At 42.4% G+C, this 18,808-nt stretch overlaps 4 protein-coding genes across 6 annotated transcripts; 2 read left to right on the top strand and 2 right to left on the bottom strand.

The window, feature by feature from the left end:
- Positions 1–65: 65 nt before the first annotated feature.
- On the top strand, positions 66–1,934 carry LOC132784112 (cell cycle checkpoint protein RAD17). Its single transcript, XM_060789517.1, has 4 exons — positions 66–164; positions 222–880; positions 934–1,400; positions 1,457–1,934. The coding sequence occupies exons 1-4, from the start codon at positions 150–152 to the stop codon at positions 1,888–1,890; spliced, it is 1,575 nt and encodes a 524-aa protein (XP_060645500.1). The 5' UTR covers positions 66–149; the 3' UTR covers positions 1,891–1,934.
- A 447-nt stretch (positions 1,935–2,381) lies between these two features.
- On the bottom strand, positions 2,382–3,563 carry LOC132785113 (protein HEXIM1; the record flags this gene model as incomplete). The annotated part of the gene is made up of 2 exons (XM_060791106.1): positions 2,382–2,866; positions 3,011–3,563. Coding segments are annotated over 2 exons (1,038 nt in total), but the record flags the coding sequence as incomplete, so codon positions are not given.
- Positions 3,564–4,237: 674 nt separating this feature from the next.
- Positions 4,238–5,885, bottom strand: LOC132786738 (melanization protease 1). Its single transcript, XM_060793370.1, has 4 exons — positions 5,621–5,885; positions 5,371–5,546; positions 5,100–5,292; positions 4,238–5,021 (listed from the first exon to the last, which is right to left on the bottom strand). Exons 1-4 carry the CDS (start codon positions 5,718–5,720, stop codon positions 4,318–4,320), a joined length of 1,173 nt encoding a protein of 390 aa, XP_060649353.1. The 5' UTR covers positions 5,721–5,885; the 3' UTR covers positions 4,238–4,317.
- A 571-nt stretch (positions 5,886–6,456) lies between these two features.
- LOC132787199 (BRD4-interacting chromatin-remodeling complex-associated protein) lies at positions 6,457–18,103 on the top strand. 3 transcript variants are annotated; one of them, XM_060794120.1, is made up of 6 exons: positions 6,457–6,664; positions 13,168–13,647; positions 13,734–15,655; positions 15,717–16,918; positions 16,994–17,095; positions 17,224–18,103. In XM_060794120.1, the coding sequence occupies exons 2-6, from the start codon at positions 13,318–13,320 to the stop codon at positions 17,526–17,528; spliced, it is 3,861 nt and encodes a 1,286-aa protein (XP_060650103.1). In that variant the 5' UTR covers positions 6,457–6,664; positions 13,168–13,317; the 3' UTR covers positions 17,529–18,103. The 3 variants fall into 3 exon arrangements, with proteins under 3 accessions (XP_060650103.1, XP_060650104.1, XP_060650102.1); XM_060794121.1 differs by lacking the exon at positions 6,457–6,664 and adding an exon at positions 7,103–7,127; XM_060794119.1 differs by lacking the exon at positions 6,457–6,664 and adding an exon at positions 7,103–7,411.
- Positions 18,104–18,808: the final 705 nt, after the last annotated feature.

Here is an 18,808-nt window from a genome sequence, read left to right as displayed (position 1 = left end):
TTTAGTGGCTGGGCAGCACTGGAAGTGCCGCCAATTCATCGCACACCCGATAATCGATTTACAGTGGTGGCACATCGATTATTGTAGTGCACGCCTATCGCACAGCGTAGACTAGCAACCCTGCGAGTCTGATATCGATAGCAAACGAAATGAGCGCAAAAAAGGTAAACAATTTTAAGCTGCTCAACAAAAAGTCTATTTAACGCGTTAAATTCCTGTAGAAAGCATGGGTAAAATCTGCATTCAGTGAGCTGAAAAGCAGTGCGGAGGAAGCTGTACCCGTGAAACGCACAAGAAGCGCAAGCCTCGCCGCAACTGCTGCCAAAAATTCGCTGAGGAAAACCAACTCTACAATTTGTGCAACAAATAATAATGTGGTTGATTTAACGCTCGACGGAGAGCAGCAAGATGAGACTGATACCGCTGGCCTTGCACCCATTGTAAGCGATAATTGGATAGAGAGTTTTGCGCCCAGTTGTAGCGATGATCTGGCTGTGCATCCCAAGAAACTGGAAGAAGTGCGCAACTGGTTGCTGCATTGCCAAGCGCTACGCAGCAAATACCCAGCTCAAATCTGCCTAATCACTGGACCAGCTGGCTCAGGCAAAACGGCAACACTGCGTGTGTTAGCTCAAGAGTTTGGCTATGCATTGCAAGAATGGATCAATCCCGTTGATTGTGAAGAGATCCAGATGTTGGGCGATCAACCCACCGGCAATTCGTACGCTAGCTCACAGCTGGAGGCTTTTAAAAGCTTTCTGTTGCGCGCCTCGCGCTACAAATCGCTGCTGACGGCGCAAAACAAAAGGATACTGCTTGTGGAGGACTTTCCCAATGTACTGCTCAAAGATGCAGCAACCATATTCGAGGAGCTCATGGAGTAAGTACGATAATGACAGAAGGTGTAAGTTATTAAGACTTCCTCTCCTGCAGCGAGTACATGAGCTATGGCAAATCGCCACTCGTCTTTATAGTAGCAGACAGCAAATCTAGAGTGCTCAATATTAGCTACAAACTCTTTACGGATCAACTAAAGGCCAAGCTACGCATCGAGCACATTTGCTTCAATGCCATAGCGGCCACAATTATGCAGCGTTCCATGAAACGATTTGGCACGCTAATGCAGCAGGAGCAGCACAAGGCATTGTACAAGCTGCCCACACAAAATGTGATGGACTCTATTGTGGTGTGTGCCCAAGGCGACATACGAAATGCGCTAATTAATCTGCACTTTGGATCGCTGAAAGGTGCGCCCAGCATGGCCACCAAGCAGCTTCAGTTGAATGTAAGCGCCCCGAGCAAGGGACGCAAAAAAAAGGCCACAAACACACTAAAGTCGATAGGGCGAGATGAATCCATTACTATGATGCATGCGCTGGGAAGAGTTTTCAATCCCAAGTGTAAGCTAGATAACTAAATAGCTGCCTAACTTGTCTTTAATACTGTGCTTTTGTAGATGCTGAAGATAACGCCCAGCGACTGTTACATAGCCCCGAAGATCTTGCCGAAGCTTTCTGTACGGAGCCCCGCAATTTTGTCAACTTCATACATGCCAACTATTTGCCACACTTTCTCGACATTTCCCATGCCATGGAGGCTGTGAATGATATAGGCGTGGCGGACATGCTGCTGCAGGAGTATCGCGACGATTCCTTAGGTCTAGTGGGCCTCAACATCGCTGTGCGTGGCTGTATGGTGCCCAACGTGGCACCAGTCAGTGGCTGGATGCCAGTGCGAGGTCCCAAGCGTCTAACGATTCAGCCCCAGCTGACGGCAGGGGAACAGAATCTGCTGGGCAGCAGCTACGCGGGCATATCGAAGAGTGTTTACGCCAGTGAGTACAGCTCTTTTGTCAAGATCATTGCCAGCAAAAATCACTTAGATAAATAGCCAAACCAAAAAACAATAGAGCATAATGTGTTTGACTGTATTGAATTAACTTATTTAAATTTTAGTTTTGTTACATAAAAGAAATACAGTTAAGCACATTATTCCATTATTGCATTTGTATTCTTAGTTCAATATTACAATTCAACATTTTATTCAGTTTAAAATCCGGGTGTTCTTTCTATATAAAATTCAGTATTCAATAAAAATTGTCAATCTACTTGCTAAATCTTAGTGTGTAAATTTAACGCACATTAATTAATTATAAAAAGCAATTTTGGCGGAGGCTGGACCTTAAACATTATTATATGATTACAGCACGAAATTTACTTATGTTCGTATGTTTTTTGTGCTTTTGATTTTGAGTTTATGGGATTCGCTTTACTTAGAACTAAGCGGAGAAAATTATGCAACTGTTTTTACCACAAGTTTTGAGTCGTATATATACACAGTTTTTTGTTTTGGAGCGCCAGAGCGCGTCTTTAAAATACCATTTATTTGGGTTCGTTCTTGGCATCCTCACTGGAGTTGTCATCCTCTTCCATGCGGCTGGCCTCCAATAGATTTAAGCGTTCCTCCTCTTCGTTGGCGTGACCATTCAATTGAGCAGCAGCACCAGACACAAGAATGGGAGAACGCGAGTGGCTGCGGCTGCGACTACGTCGATGTCGATGCTGATGTTGGTGACCAGTTCGCTCTGCATGGCCATTGGCAATATTAAGACCAGCCACGCCTATCTCATGACCTTCGCTGCTCGACGACGAGCTGCTGGATGTGGTCGTGGATGTGGAGCTGCTGCTATCACTTTCGCTGTCCTCGCTGGACGAGTCCATCGGAGTGGGTTGCTGCGGCTGTTGACGCGCCTGTAGCTCGCAAACGGCGCTGGCTGTGGGCGCGGCTGCCGAGGGCGGTGAAGCGGCTGCTGCAGCTGCTGCTGTGATTGTTGGCGATCGCGAGCGTATAATATGTGTTCGCAAAACTGGAAAAGGATTTGTTCGATTAATTCAAAATTGATATAGGAAACTTATTACAATGAAACTAAATAGCTAAGTCAGTTCTCTAAGCTCAACAAACTTCTTTAATAAAACTATTTATTCGATTAAAATAAAACCCTTGAACTCACTTTGATTTTCTCGCGTCAGTTCACGTATTTTGTCCTCTAATGTGCGTATTTTTAAGCCATACTCCTTGGATATGTTCTGGGCATTCAGGCTCTGCTGACGTTGTCGCCCTTGATCCTTTGCGTAGCGATCCTCAATCTGTAGACACTCCTGTATCAGCTCCTGTTTGTTCATTGTCTCCAGACGCTCGAGGCGCGCACGTTCGTAAACATTGGAGAACTCCTTCGATAGGAACAGTTCCTGATCTTCGGTCTGTGAGCCAAAGCAATTGTCATCGAACTCATCCTTCGGCAGCTCGGACATGTGCTCCTCCATTAGAAAGCGATTTGTGTTATAGGGCACCAGAAGGGAACGCGAACGCACCAGTTTGGTGCGAACATTGCCGCTGCCGCTGCTGATGGCGGCTCCATTTCCCGTTGCAGCTGGCAGAATATCGAGTTTCCAAGGCGGATACTGACTCTTCGTCTTCTTGGGCAGCATCTTGGACTTCTTGCCACGCCTATGCTTACGCCTCTGCGAAGAACCACTTTGTACGCTTTCTGTAATATACAACAAAAATTATATTTAAATTTGCAGTTTTAAACGTCTGCAATCAATTGCAACGCTGTGTAGTGCAAAAACAAAAACAAGAAGCTTATCGATATCGAGAACTAATAAGATAGTCGCCATTGTCGCTCACATACGCACGAATGGAAATTTTGTTTGCACGTATTTCGCAGTCGCATTTATACAATATTTTACCTGTTTTTTACAGCTTCTGCCATCACTAAATGATACACCCACTTATTGAATATGATTTCTACACAAATTTAAGTTTTATCGCGTTGCAAAACCTTTAAAACAATTATTTCAAGACTTGGCTGCTGAGCGAATTGCTTAGCGTATAAAAGGGATAGCTGAAAACTTGGCTACATCGATAATTGCAAGCTCACAAAAGCGATACCGATTCTCGCCGGATTGCGATAAGTCACAAGTTACTCAAAATCGGCGCAACAGTGAAATCATTTTTAAATATTTTACAAGCAGTGTGAAGAAGTTCAGTATAATCTTAATAAATGCAAAAATTAATTAATCTTTCGGTATATATTATGCACAAAATTTAAAATTAAACTCGCTTTCTAAGCTAGATTGTATGAACTATAAACTGCTTATGTAGTTTTATAATCTGTTCAATTGAAAATATTAATAACGCCTCGTTATCCAATACTATAATAAATTAAATCTTTAACTTATGATTATTTTATGAATTTGCATTTATTTATAGAATTAATAGTTTTTCGTGTTCAAATAAAATAAGTAAGTTTGCCTTTTAAGCTCTTAGATTTGAGTGAATCCAATCGATGTAAGACGCTACCCGTGTGTAGATATCTGGCCAATCTGGCAGAGCACACGTCACAGGGCCAAAGGAGAGAAGACCTCCCAGCAGATAGACATCATTTTTAAACAACATGAGCGGTCCACCCGAGTTGCCGTGACACTCATTCGAATTGGCCGTGCCACAAAGCTGCGATGCCATGATGCGTATATTTTGTGCCCCGTATTGTTGCTGGCAATGCTCGATGGAGGTGATGAGCACCTGGCTCTTCCTCGGTCGCGAACTGTTTGTGGCTTGCCAACCAGATACTTCGGTGACCAGACCCTCCAGTTCATCGGCACGCAACTGTTTATTGGGCAAACAAATGGGTTGCACAAAGTCACTCAGTTCGACTTCCTCACGCAAACGTATCATGGCAATGTCATTGGTCTGACCAGAGTCAATTCTATTGTATTGCGGATGCACAACAATTTGTTCAACGGGGACATCCTGATAACGTGGCGCACACACCGTGTTTTCAAACGCATTCGGCACCTGGCAATCGGGATTGGTTGTTGTATCCCATTCGCCCAGGCGCACAGTTTGAATCTTCCAGCCTGAATTAGTAGTCGATGGATTTGAGATGCAATGAGCCGCTGTTAGCACATAACGTTGACTGATTAAAACGCCGCCACACGCATGAAGTTTCTCTTGATTCGCTGCGTCATTCGGAACCAAAACAAAATAAATGATAAGTAAACTTTTGGTTTTGCCACATGTCAGGGGGGTTTACATACGCTTCGTATACTCAATGAGCGCCAGCCAGGGGAACTCTTTGATGTTTGTTTCTGTATCATTGTTGCGGTCCCATTTCACAGCTCCGCAATTCACGGGCAGCAGCGCATGCTTAGAGGCACCCAACGTATCTCTGCTTGATGCTACAGAACTGGAAAACCATTCACCATTTGCACCTGTCAATGGACAACAGACCTATAAAAATTAAAAAAATAATTGAATTCAAAAAAATGTATATGCATATACAACAATAATAGAATATTTACAACCTACTTGAACATCGGTGTGTTGCTCTGCATTACAGCGATTATCACGCAATAGATTGCGATCAGATTGAGAAATGAATTTCGCTGCCAATATCCTCATAAAGTAATCGCATTGACGCACTGGCGTACAACTCCCGAGAACCCGTCCATTGGGAACTTTTGCCGTACAATCGCTTTGTTGGGCTGCAGATAGAAGATAATGCCAGTGTTAAGCTAAGTTCACATCGACAAGTTTTCAAGTCTCCCATAATAATTACCAGCCACGCTCAATGTCAATGAGCAAACAACAACAACAGCTACGACAACAACCCGAAACGAAGCTAAAGCTGACATGTCTCGCACTAAATTAATTCCCATGCTCTGCCGACTTAAACAGATACTGAGCACTGAGCTGGGGTTTCTGTTTTGGAATATATTTATATTAAAAAAAACACGCAGGCAGGCCAAGCAAGTTGTCGCCGTCGGTGTTTATTATAACTGAGCGCGATTGACTTGAGCGTGAGTCTCAGCCTCTAATCGATGTCGGGAGACCCACAGATAACGTAGTACTACAGCAAACTGTTACTAAATCGGGAGTCGGAAATGTGAATCAAATTAATTAACTGTCGATTTAGGGAGACCATGTTCAAAGTCATTTAAATATGTAATTAATATGAATTCATATGCTTGTAATTCTGCTTTTTAAATTAACGTACTTAACTGCGCCTCTCTATTTGAGCTATTTTCGCCCAACGGTTGTGGTCACAGAAAGTACCCGTTTCACTATAAAGTACTTGTGATAAGCTGCAGCAGGTTCCATTATGGGTACTGTTGTCTCCCTCTCTCTCACTTTCTGCTTGCTTCTGTTAAATTCAAATTTAAAGGCCCTTTCGAGCGCACTTTTTTTGTTAGTATTCCCGCAAATTAATAAATATCATATTTCTGAAAATAATTTGTGTTTTATTTGCAAACAATATAAATTATAAAATCAAATTTAACTAATCTAAAATGCTACAATTTTCCATTAAATGATTTTCAGACGCTGTTAATAACAGTTCAGCAAACTGTTAAATCTTGTCGTTGTATGTGTGAATACGTATGCGCACACACGCTTAAATATCGTGAAAAAATAAATTAAATAAAAACGCATTTAAAATCGATGCCCAATCAACCAAAACACAATAAAGTGTAATACTACAGATTCTTCTACAGCTAAACGATCGTCTCAAGTTGGCAGATAAAAGATTTCAAGTCGAAAATTGCATTTGAAATTGTGATTACGGTGCAAAGAAAAAAATTTTTTCTGCAAAAAAAATTCCCAGGTCTGTGCTGGCGTAATTGGCAATGTATCTTGTTGTTCATGTATGTGTGAATTTGCGTGAGCTGTGATGCATGTATGCATAAGAGAGAGAGCGAGAGCGCTGAATGGCTGTTAGTGCGACTGCGAGCGTGTGTGTATGTGTGCAAACAAAAGCAAAGAGCGCGGGAAAAGCAAATGTTGACCAGAGTTGTCGATATTCGATTTGAACTTTGGAATTTATTGATTTAAACAATGTTTTGATTAGTTATTGGTTTGAAAATGTTAGCATATCGTAATTAATTTATTATTTCTTATGAAACTCAATTATTAAACCTAAGAAAACAAGATATTTTTGGTACAAAAGAGATAGCAACAAAGACTGGCAACCCTGCACTTGGGAGGGTACCTAAAAACAACAAATCCAAGTATACGGTGAGCGTCGCTGCGGCGCCAGTTTGACGTTTGACTCGTCATCAGACGGTTGGGTAAATTTTTTCTCTCGTTTGTTGCGCTGCTCTTGTATTATTTTCGTGAGAGTGTGTGAGTGAGTGTATATGTGTGTCTGTGTCTGTTTGCTGCTTGTGACGCATTCTTGTTTTGCAGCACAAATCAACGGCAAAAACAAAGTTTAAACGGCGATGCGAACATAATAAACGAATGAAAGAGGCGTTGATAATTGTACAGAGAAATAATATTCAATGACACAAGAATAGTGTTTGCAAATACGCTTAAATTAAATAAAGAAATGAAACAAGTGCAATATTACAAGGTAACATGCTGCAGCATTGTATGCGCTAGTATGGGTGTGTCTCTCTCTTTGGATGTGTGTTTCTGTGTGTGAAACGAATCGAAGTGAAAGAAAAAGGAAGAATGAGAAAAAAGGGCGACGTCGCCGCGCCACCGCCTTAAAGTAAAGAAGAGAAAAACGTATAAAAACGCCGGCAACGCCGAATTTTAAGTGCGCTATATAGATATAAAGGTGTCTGCGAGTGTGTGTACGTGTGTACTCATGAAAATAATGCAAAAGTGTAAAAAGTAATACTACGGATAAGCAAACAAGAAGAAATGCTGCCGCTTTCCCTTTAAAGCGCAACCCCCACCACCCCTGAAAAGTTCATTTACACCAGAGAATTCATAATTTGTTTTGTTTTGTTTTGTTGTGGTTTGTTTATTATCACGTCAACATCAACACACACATATGCAACTCTATGCGTGCGTGTGTGCGTTAGTGCCAGGCGATGTTAATTACGTTTCGCAACAGTCATCATGACGATCGTGATTGTGTTTCAGTGCATGTGTGTGTGATCGTGTGCGTTGCCAAAATCTCGCGAGAAATAGAAATACATTTCTTTAACGGCACTCGTAGGTGTTACAAACTAAAGCTACTTGTGTGTGTTTGTAGTTACATTGTATATGGAATACTGTGAGAGTGAATGCACCAACAATAACAATAAAAGCAAAGTGTGAAACTATGAAGCCAAAAGTGTATAAAGGTGAAGTGGGAAGTAACGGGCACTCACACAAGCACATGCAAAGACGCGGCCTACACAGTGATAGACTGACAGACAGACAGAGAGACAGACGGATTGACTGTTGGCGCTCTCTTCGTTTTGCTTCCATCTGCCCATTTGGCACAGCTTCAGTTGCTGCGCTGCCGCTGCTTCGTTGCGGTCGTCATTATGAGCATGCATATGTATGCACATATGTATGTATGTAATGTGTGTGTGCTTGCAGACATTCGTTGATATTTTGTGCTTTTTCTTTTACACACATATTTAGCCTTCAGTTTCCGGTTATGAAGGAAGCAAACGGGTTCGTTTTTCCTGCACTTGCAATATGTGCGTTCATTGTAATTTCAGTTGTGCGTCAATAACCACGACGTCGACAGCAGCTGCTTTGCCAACCATCGCTTGGTTTTGCCATACAAATTTTGTTGTAAACTGACACAAAAGAACGCCAGTTCTTTGTTGATTTCTCGAGCGTTTCCAACCGCATACAAACATACATACATATGTATGTGTGCATTGTATGAATGTGTGTGAGCGAGCTATGCTTTTATATATAAAACATTTTTTAATTTGATACAAGCTAGTTTATAATGTTGCTATATACTGCTAACTACAATTTAGTATGTTGTGCATTTCATTCGCTTTAGCTGTAGTTGTTATGGCTGTTGTTGTTGTTGTTGTGGAGCGTTAAGCGTAACGACGCAAACGCTTTGCTCTCGTAATTAACCTCTCAACCGGCTTTCTGCCTGCCTGCTCAACAGACTCGATGTCTGTCCGTCCATCTGTCTGTCTGTCCTCTGTCTGCTTGGATCGTTGAGTTGTAGCTCGTTTAACCATCGCAGACCTTTGAGTCACAGTCTCTTCTCTCTCCATGAACAACATCATTAACAACAACAGCAACAACATGCATATTTCCAAGGCATTGCACCACGCACAACAAGCTCAGAGCTCAGCTAAAAGCAAGGGACTCGATCTTAAAGAGGCTTTTCTTTTCTTTACTTTTCTTTACCTAAAGCAACAGGCACCAAGCGAGTTCTCGAAAAGGTCGCGTTCCTCATTTAAACAGTCCAGGGATCGTTGAAGCAACAGGGCATCGCATCTTTTATCTACATGTGTTTTCCCTTCCCTCTTTATTCTTAGTTTATATTCTTCTGGCAAGTTTTCTCCTTTCGCTTGTTTGATTTCTTTTGAGAAATGTTGTTTTATTGCACACAGGGAATTCTTAGAGCTATGCTATGTAAACATCGCAGTTTCATAGCTCTTAAAATTCGAACTGTGCGTTGATAGTTCAATCAATCAGTCACAATTTAAGTGCTATATAGGGTAGATATACGAATTTTGAAATAAACGCGCTTTTTGTAATTTTTTCCTCCAAAAAATTCATCGAAGCTCTTTCTACTTTAATCGGTCAGAATATTTTTGTTGATATATAAAAGTTATTTAATTTGTTACCAACTTTTTTCGCAAAAATCCAAATTAATATTGTAAATATGTATTCTTTATTTATTTATGAATATTTTTAGGGGTAGAGTAGAGAGTTTGAAACCCAGCTGGTTGGAATACGTTACAATTATGGTTATTATTTTTGCTTTTTATTGTTTTTGGTTAATTAACAATAATTTCAAACAAATAACTAAGAAAAACCACAGGCTTATTTTATTTAAACATATCACAACTGAGTGAGCACTGATATGTTAGCTTTCTATATATACTATAGATGATTCAACTGATTGTGGAGGTTTAGTATCAATAATCAAGCTCAAGCAAAACTGCACTTTAATCACGTTAAAGTAGAATTAAAAAGAAAGATCGGACAACACACCCTGTTCTGTTTTGTAGCTCAGTTTCAGGTATCAAAGATCAGTCGGGTCGTGGAGATTAGAGCACAAATTGGTTTCATTTGATTCGTCACCTTAGTTCCAAGTATTTACCATAATAAAAATAGAATAAAAAAACCCTCATCTATGTTTCATGATTGTAAAGCATCCGTAAGGTTTTTTTTTTATATTTTTTCTACACGTTTTGCCAAGTCGTTGTCTTTGCGGTCTTTGACGTCTCTTGTAGTTTTTTGTGTCTTGGCATTTGGTTTTAGTTTTGGAGTTGGTTGCCTTAGCTTTAGCTGATTCTTTTGTCAGTGCCTTATCATCAGCTTTGGTTGCTCGAGCGTTTCTCAACACAACTGAAAGAAGAAACCAGTTAACATTTAACTCCAAAAAAGGCGAAGTCCGCCGATGGCGTGTCTCTCGTAAGCTGAAGAAGAAGATGGACAACAACACGAAACATCAAACTGAAAAATCAACAACAAAAGCAACAACAAATAACATTGTAGTCATTATTTGCAATTATCGGAATGTTTCTTTGGTTCTTTTTCTTTATATTTGTACGCTAAACACAAATCTCGTCGCTTTTGTTGTTGTTGTTGTTGCTGTAATTTTGTGGTTGTTTTTTTTTCTCGTTTTTGTTATTGCCGCAGGTTTCTCTTGCGGCTTAGGATCAAAAACCTTTGCCTATCTGTGTGTTGTATACGTGTGTGTAAGCGCGTGTGTGTGTGCGTAACTTTGAGTGTATTTTTGTTTGATTTCTGTTTTGAGCATATTCGCGAAGTTTTAACCTTACAAATTTCAATGCCGAACTCCACGTAGTCTTGGGCTCCACTCCCCGTCTCGTTCTCTCCCCCGCGTCTTCGTCGCTGTAGTTTCTATCGCTGTCTTTGTCTTTTGCATCATCATCATCGTCAGTACATAAATAATAAACAAAACTGTCACGTACACTCTTCTCGTCTCTATTCGACTCATCGTCATCGAATTGAGAGACTTGCATACGAAAGCGAGCGTGGGCTGCTTAGTTATAGAGCTTGTCGTCGTCGTCGTCACTTCCTTCTTTTTCTCGGAAATGTAAACAAACTTTTATGTAAACAATGCAATGGAACTTAATCTATGAATAGGCGATTCCCCCCTCTGCTCTCCATCTTTTGTTGTGTTACCTGTGACATTTATCGACTGATATTATTATTGAACATCAATTGCAGTATTATAATGTTGAATGTTAATGTTAATCAACGATAAATGAGCACAATAAAAATGCATTACGAACTGGCAAAACCAGTAAGCTAACAACTGGAATATAATAATTTCCACTGTTCAATCTGAGTACTTTACAATTATGTTTATAATAATTGGAATATCAATTATTATTTCGCATTTGGACAATCACAAAAAGGTACTTTTTTTGGAAATTACATCATACGTTGTGGTAGCGGATTCATTCGAAATGATTAGATTGTTTGATGTATACATATTATTTTGACACCACTAAATTGATGATAACTATAAAGCATACTACTAAATATTTAATTTGCAGTTATTCAAGGAACTGAGAACTTCTTACAGGGTGTGTTCAAGTACATACCTTACGGGAATCAATTGATTCATTAGTATACATTTAATTTTAGCACAAGCAATTTTTTGTGAATTTAAAAAAAAAATCATAGTAGAAGTTAATATAACACTTCTTCTCTCAATGATTTTAGCTGAGAACACTTATTTCTCATTTCAGAATTTTTTGATTCTTTATCATTTTCAAACTATGTTCTTCCAAAAATTGTATTACAAAAGCTCTTCAATAAACCATCTTATTGCCTGAGAACCCTTCTCAGTTGCATTTCATGAATAAAATTTTCCACAATACGGAATTTATGAATCACATAATAAATAGCGTGTCATGTATTCAAAATGATTAGATTATTCAGTTATACATCTTATTTTGACACTGTTTCGTTGCATTAAGGAAGTTTGTCGTGAAGCTGTTCTCCGTCTCTTTGTCTCACTTCTCTCTCACAAATGCATTCCATATGTGAACTATTCCGCAATACAAGTATTTCAATTTTGAAAAACAATTATAATACTACTCGTAGTTTTACTGTATTGTGAGAGCTTCGTGCACTTTTTCTAAGGCATTCCTAAAAGCGTGTTTTGTTTATTTTGTTTGTGCTGTGTTGATTGTTTTATTTAATTTGATTATAGCCCACATACACAGACATACACATGCATATGTATCCACATGTGTGTGTGTGTTTGCTTGTATACGCTATGTTGTTTTTGTTCCCATTTTTCAATTTTCGTTTCGCATGCAAATTTATGTGCGCATTTTGATGTTGTTGCTAAATTCGTTTGCGATAAAAACGTCTACACATTCACATGTAGTACGTGAGTGTGTGTGTGTGAGAGAGTGTTTACACATGTGTCTGTCTGTCCGTCTGAGAGAGTTTATTATTTTTTAATAATTGCAAATTTCGCTTTGTGTTTTATTATCAGCATTTTGCGTTTGCTTTGTCTCTTCTCAATGGTTATATGGAGTGGAATGTTATTGGCTTGTGGGAGGGGGAAGGGGGCGCCGGCAGCGCAGCAACTGCGACGACGCTGTCGACGACGGCAAAGAAGAAAGCTGAAAGCTGGCGATTCGCTTGAATTGAGTTGACGTGAAACGCAAGCAGATTTATTTTTTGACTTGCGCGCCAAATGCATCGTTTCTTGTATACCCTACATATGAAAAACGATGACTGGCATTAAGTATTTTTATTGCTTACTATTGGTATTTTTATGATTATGATTATCTTATCGCTATATCGACAGTCCCTATCTATTATCTGTCACATTCGAAGCGGTTATCGATTTGCATTTCATCGATTGATGGTGTGAGTAAAAAGTGACTTTTTTTCACTTTGGTAATTTATAAAACATTTACAGGGTATTTGTCTTAGCGCGAACTGGCTCGAATAAACAAACAGAACACACACACAATTGAGTCATTGTGTTTATTATTAATGCAACGCGTTTCACATGTGCTTGCATATGTATGTGTGAGTCAGAGAGAATGCCTGTGTTTGTCTGATGCATTTGGCAAAGAGAGAGAGAGAAAGAGAACACGTGACAACGCCCCTCGACAAGAGCTTATCAAAGTGGCGCAGCGGTTTCTCTCAATGACTAAGCTAACGGATTGTGTTATCTTTATTTTGCAGATCAAATAACAAAAGTAAGTCGCCGAACACAGCAGCAAGCAGAACAAGAACAGCAAGCGAAACAGAAACAGAAACTGAAACAGAACAGCAGCTACAGCAAACAGCAGAAGAAATAAAAGAAAAAAGCAAAGCGACGGCTTCAAATTGGACATGTCATGTCAGCAAGCGTCAAGATTCATTACGACAACAACAGCAGCAGCAGCAACAGTCACAGCAACAACAGCAAAAAGCACAGCAGCAGCCACAAAGCGCATTGCAACACAGCAATCACTTGCAACAGCAGCAGCAGCAGCCGCAACAACAACTGCAACAACAAACACAGTAGGAGCTAAATTAGCAGCAAAAACGACGCCAACGGTGACACTGTTGGATGGGGAGAGCGTTGGCGTTGTGGCAGCCGGCAAAACGAATACGCCTGAGGATCCCTATGTATTCACAGAGACCGTCGCAGCGACACCGCCAATTTTATTTAATGCACAGGTAAGTCAGAGTCGACGTCGAAGTCAAGTGGAAGTCAAGTCACAAGGCAAACTAAACAATGTATTTCTCTTTGGCTATTGTTGCAGAAATCGCGAGCCCGCTTAAACGAAGCGCAGCACAACAGTAGAAACAACAACAACGTCAGCAACAGGCAAACTGTTGCAGGCAAAAAGTCGAGCATTGTTGGTGCAACAGCAGCGTCGATTGCGCAGTTGAATGGCACTGCAACAGCAACAACAACGGCATCAACGGCGAGAGCAACAGCCGCGACAGCAATAGCAACAGCAAAGGCGCAGGCGTCTTCAGCAGTAACCACAGCAGCAGCAGCAACAACTACAACGAATTTCAATAATGTCACACAATCTCAAAGGCAGCCAACGTCGCAGTCACAGCTGCAGCTGCAATTGCAGTCCACGCTGCAGTTGCAGCCGCAAGCGTCGCCGAAACGCGCCACCAATGTTTGCGTGGTGCGTCCACAACAGCAACAGATGCAGCAGCAACAGCAACAACTGAAGCAACAGCAGGCGAAATTGACGACAAAGCATCATGCACCGCATCCACCACCGCCGCCGCCGCTTTACACGCACACACCCTCGCTGTGGCAAACGCCACTTTTATTGGATACCACACAGCAGCAGAAGCAGCAGCCACAACAGCAGCAACAACAGACGAACCTCGTCGTTGCCACAGCGCTGGTCAGTCCGCCCATATCGCCCGCCTCGTTACCCTCGCCCACAGCGAACGCAGCACCGCCGACCGCAGCTGTGACCGCCATGGTGTCGCCCATTGTGCTGCCACCAGCTGCTGCAGTTGTAGCTGCTGCTGTTGGCGCAATGTCGCCGCCCAAGGGCGCTTCACTGCCGCCGTCCAAGTTTCATCATACGACGCTGGCGCAGCATTTGCAAAAGGTCGAGTGCCTCAAGAAGAAAAAATCCTTGCCACTGGCCTGCCAGAACTCCAATAATATTAACAACAACATTATTGTCGAGACGCTGCAGAAGCGACAAACATTTGGAGGTTACAATCTAACGCATCCGCCACCGCTGACGGCATTCAACAGCAACTCAGCAGCAACAACAACAACAATAACAACACCAACCGTTGTTGGAGAGAAGAAACATTCCGCCGAGGCTGTCGATGACAACAGCAGCGATCTCAACGAGATTCCAGTCAATGTCATCTTTCGGAAGCCGCCTGGCCCCGTGCTTTTGCCCGGTCCTGCCACACAACAGACGCCGCCACGTCCAGGAGCAGCAACAGACGCTAAGATTGCAGCGCAAACGGCCATGATGAAGCTGGGTGCTGTGACGCCACTTACGCCGCCAACTCCGCCATCGCCCGCAAACGCATCCGCAATGTCAGCGCCACTGTTGCTGCCCAGTTTGGGCGGAGTGACTGTGGCAGCTGCTGCAGCTCAAACCGCACCACCTCCTGCCACATCTGCAGCGGCAGCAGCCGTGCAAAATGAACAAATGTCTTCCAAAGTTGCCAATTCCGCGCCGAAGCGTCGCGCCCCCGCAGCCAATGCCGGCTGTCGAAAAGGCAACAAAACCAGCGTCAAGGCAACGGAGCTACCGTTGTCGTTACCGCAGCCGCTGCCTCTGGCAGCCGTGCAACAGCCAGAGGAGCTGCAGCCCCCAGCAGAGCCAGCGTCACGTCGCCGCAAGCAACCGACAACGGCAAACAAGCGCCAGGCAGTTGGTCTGATTAGCGAGAACGAACCGTTGCCGCTGGATGATGTGCCCTATTGCCTGCAGACACGTTGGCTGCATGACGGCAGTGGCAAGGATCTGGCCTTGGACGCCACACAATCGATGTGTCAGCAGGGAAATCGTGATCGCGAGGAACGCATTGCTGTGCGCAAAGGTTTGCTACGACGACAGGCGTTGCAGCTGCTCTCGACACGGCCGCTGCAGGAGCTGCCGATGCGAGCGGCACGCCAACGGTTGCAGGGCATACAGACGCTGCTGGTCAAGTACCAGGATCATGCGAATCAACATCAGGGCATGTAAGTACATCCTTCACATTTCCATAGAGCTTTCATTAATGTTTACTCTTCATTTTTGCAGCGGAATTGGTAATCGCTGTCTGGTGAATGGCTGTAAGGAGCCCACGCTCAGCATGGCGGCGCATTGTGAGAGTCACATTGTCAACAATAGCACACAGAAGCTGTTCCAGCCTTGCGTGGCTTGGCGCGTCAATGGCTCCGCTTGCCAGGCGCCCGTCTTTGACATGCTACACACGTTGGCCCTGTGCTCGGCGCACAGCCATTTGCGTCCTGGCCTCGAGCAGCAATCGCGTCAGCAGTTGCCACAGCAGCCCAAAGCAGACAAGGCGCTGGTGCAGCAGTTGACACGACCTCCGCCTACTCCTGCCGTTCCCGGCCCTGCGCCGGCCTACGCATTGACTGCAGCCGCAGCAACAGCGGCGGCCACCGCTGGCAAGCGTAAGCGCAAAACGAATCCCAATGCCAATCCGGTGGGACGTCCGCTTAAGCGAGCCAAGAAGCAGCCGGACGCAACTACAACAACAACAGGAGCAGGAACAACAGCAAACAACGCGCCCGCCACATTGCCCACTGTCATGAGCATGACATCGTTGCCGCCGATGTCGGCAGTAATGCAGCGCAAGAGCAGCACCACATCGTTGGAATCGATTGCCAGCAACTCGCAGTCGTCGGCCAAGTCGCACTCGGCGCTGCAGCCCTACACGCCAACAGCGCCTGTGCTGACGATGCCGCAGCTGTCCATCATACCGCCAGCGCTGGCGCCGCTCAGCGACTATCAGCAGCAGCAACTGGCGAAGTTGGAGCCCGATCACCAGCAGCAGCAGCAGCAATTGGATGCCAATTTGTTGGCAAACGCCAATTTCAAGGCGGATGAGATTAGCCAAATTGTGGCACAGCTGGCGGCAGCCGGCAACGAGTTGCATCACAACAACAATAATAACTTGCATTACAATAACAACATGAGCTACTGCAGCAACAACAACAGCAACAGTGGCAGCAGCAGCATCAGCTGCGGTTTCCCCTCATTTAATGCAGCCTTTGGCAATGCCATGGGAACGGGAGCAGGTCAAGGACATCAGCATCAACAGCAGCACCAGCAGCTGGCAACATCGCTACATGCCAACACTTCGCTGGCCAGCACAGAGAGTCTGCTGAGCCAACAAATCTTTGGTATTTGCGAGAACAGTTCGGCCTATGCCAGCTCCGAGGATACGGGCCTGGGTGGTCTGTCCGAGTCGGAGCTGATAGGCGCGAATGATGCTGGTGAGTATATAATTAAATCAGTTAAACAATTCCTTCACTGATTGCTAACTATATATATTTCTGTTTATTTTGCAGACGATATCGCATTGAATGGTGCCCATTTGCTGGAGGAGCATGATTTGGTAAATGTGTTTGATACGCTGCCGGAGGATGCGTTCAACGAGTTATTTCAATCCGGTGTGTATTTCATAATAACAGACTTAATTGTCGCATTCATTGTACTAATTATTGTGTGCCATCCTCCGCTTATGCGTTGCCGTCACTTTTGCCGTCGCCGTCGCCGTTTTCTTTGCTGTATGCTGCAGTGCAACAAGACGAATGCGAGGCGATGGATCGCGCACTCGAAATTGCCGATAAGAACCTCAAGTGTCTGCAGCAGACAATCGGAGGCACGGCACATGACAGCGCATTCCTTAACGATTTCCTCGACGTGGGCGATGATCTGCTCGTGAACGCTGTGATGAACTCACCCAACACATCCGGCATCGATACTTCCACGCTCTTTATCGATAGCAGCGGCAGTGGCAGTGGTATCAGCAGCACCAATGGCCCTGCCGGCTCCAGTTCCGCAGCCTCTGTGGCGGATATCCGTGGCCTGGTGCATATCTAAGCCAGCTCCTTCTAACACACACACACACACAAGTAAACACACGCTTCAAGGCGGCGCAGCTCGTTAAACAAAAGGTCTTTTGAAAAAAAAAAACAAACAACACAAAATCAAAACTTAGAAAATTTAAAACAAGAAAAACAATCTATCTTCACTTCTCAACGCAAGTTGAACATCTTTTTAATGCCGATTGTTTTTCAATTTTGTCAAGTTTTCCTTTTTAGTTTTTTTTTGCCGTCGGATTCACTGACCCGATTTCTTGTCTTGAATACCCTTCTATATATACTACTTAATGTGTATGAAATGTACACACACGACATGCATATATATAAAGGATGAATCATTTAATAACTACGTGTTAATGCAAAAATTCTGAAAAAAAATTCCCAAAAAATAAACTAAAAAACACAAAAATTAAAAAAAAATTATATATATATAAACGCAAGAAAATTATTTGTAAATTCGCGTGAAACTTTAGCGTTAACAGTCTTAACTTATATTTAAAAGTTAGTGCAACAAATGAAACGAAAAACAAACAACAAAAAAAAACATAAAAACAATTATGAAAGAAATTTAGATTGCAGCTTTATATACACACAACAAACACATACACATGGCAAAAACAACAAAAAAAAAAATAAAAATATAAAAAAAAAAAAAAAAAAAAAAAAAAAAGAATTGTAGGAAAACTTAGCAACAAATTTGAATTTGAAAGCGTGAAAGGTAATGGTGAATGATAAGTAGCGCATTGATGAAGAGTTAAGTTCGAGTTAAGCATACATCGATTATGTTTAAAGTTTAAACATTTGATAAGCGCATTTACATACATCCAATCAACAACCACTTTATAATGAGAAACGAGAATTGTAATTTTAACAATAACAATAGCAACATCAAGCAAGGTTTTAAGTTTTATTTAGTTTATTGTTCAAAAATACGAACACACATTCATACACATACACTTCACACACACACACATATGTATACACATACACATAAAACGTACAAGGGACTACATAGTTTAAAACCGCGAATCGTATTACTAAATATACATATAAAAACCGTATATATATATACATATAAATAAATAATAAACACACATATTAGTTGTGTAAGCTTTAATTTAATGAAGAAAACCCACAAACTACGAAAATGAAAAACAAAAAAACGAGAAATAATAATAATATGCAACTTGTTTTTTAAGTTGGCGTAATTATATATTATAGATTTCAGTTTTATTTGGGGTCCGATCAGCCCCAAACCAATTTGCAGGTTTTACTTTC

This window comes from Drosophila nasuta, chromosome 2R (genome assembly GCF_023558535.2).
Source record: "Drosophila nasuta strain 15112-1781.00 chromosome 2R, ASM2355853v1, whole genome shotgun sequence".
In the NCBI taxonomy this organism is placed as follows: domain Eukaryota; kingdom Metazoa; phylum Arthropoda; class Insecta; order Diptera; family Drosophilidae; genus Drosophila; species Drosophila nasuta.
This window is presented reverse-complemented; position numbering and strand designations above follow the sequence as displayed.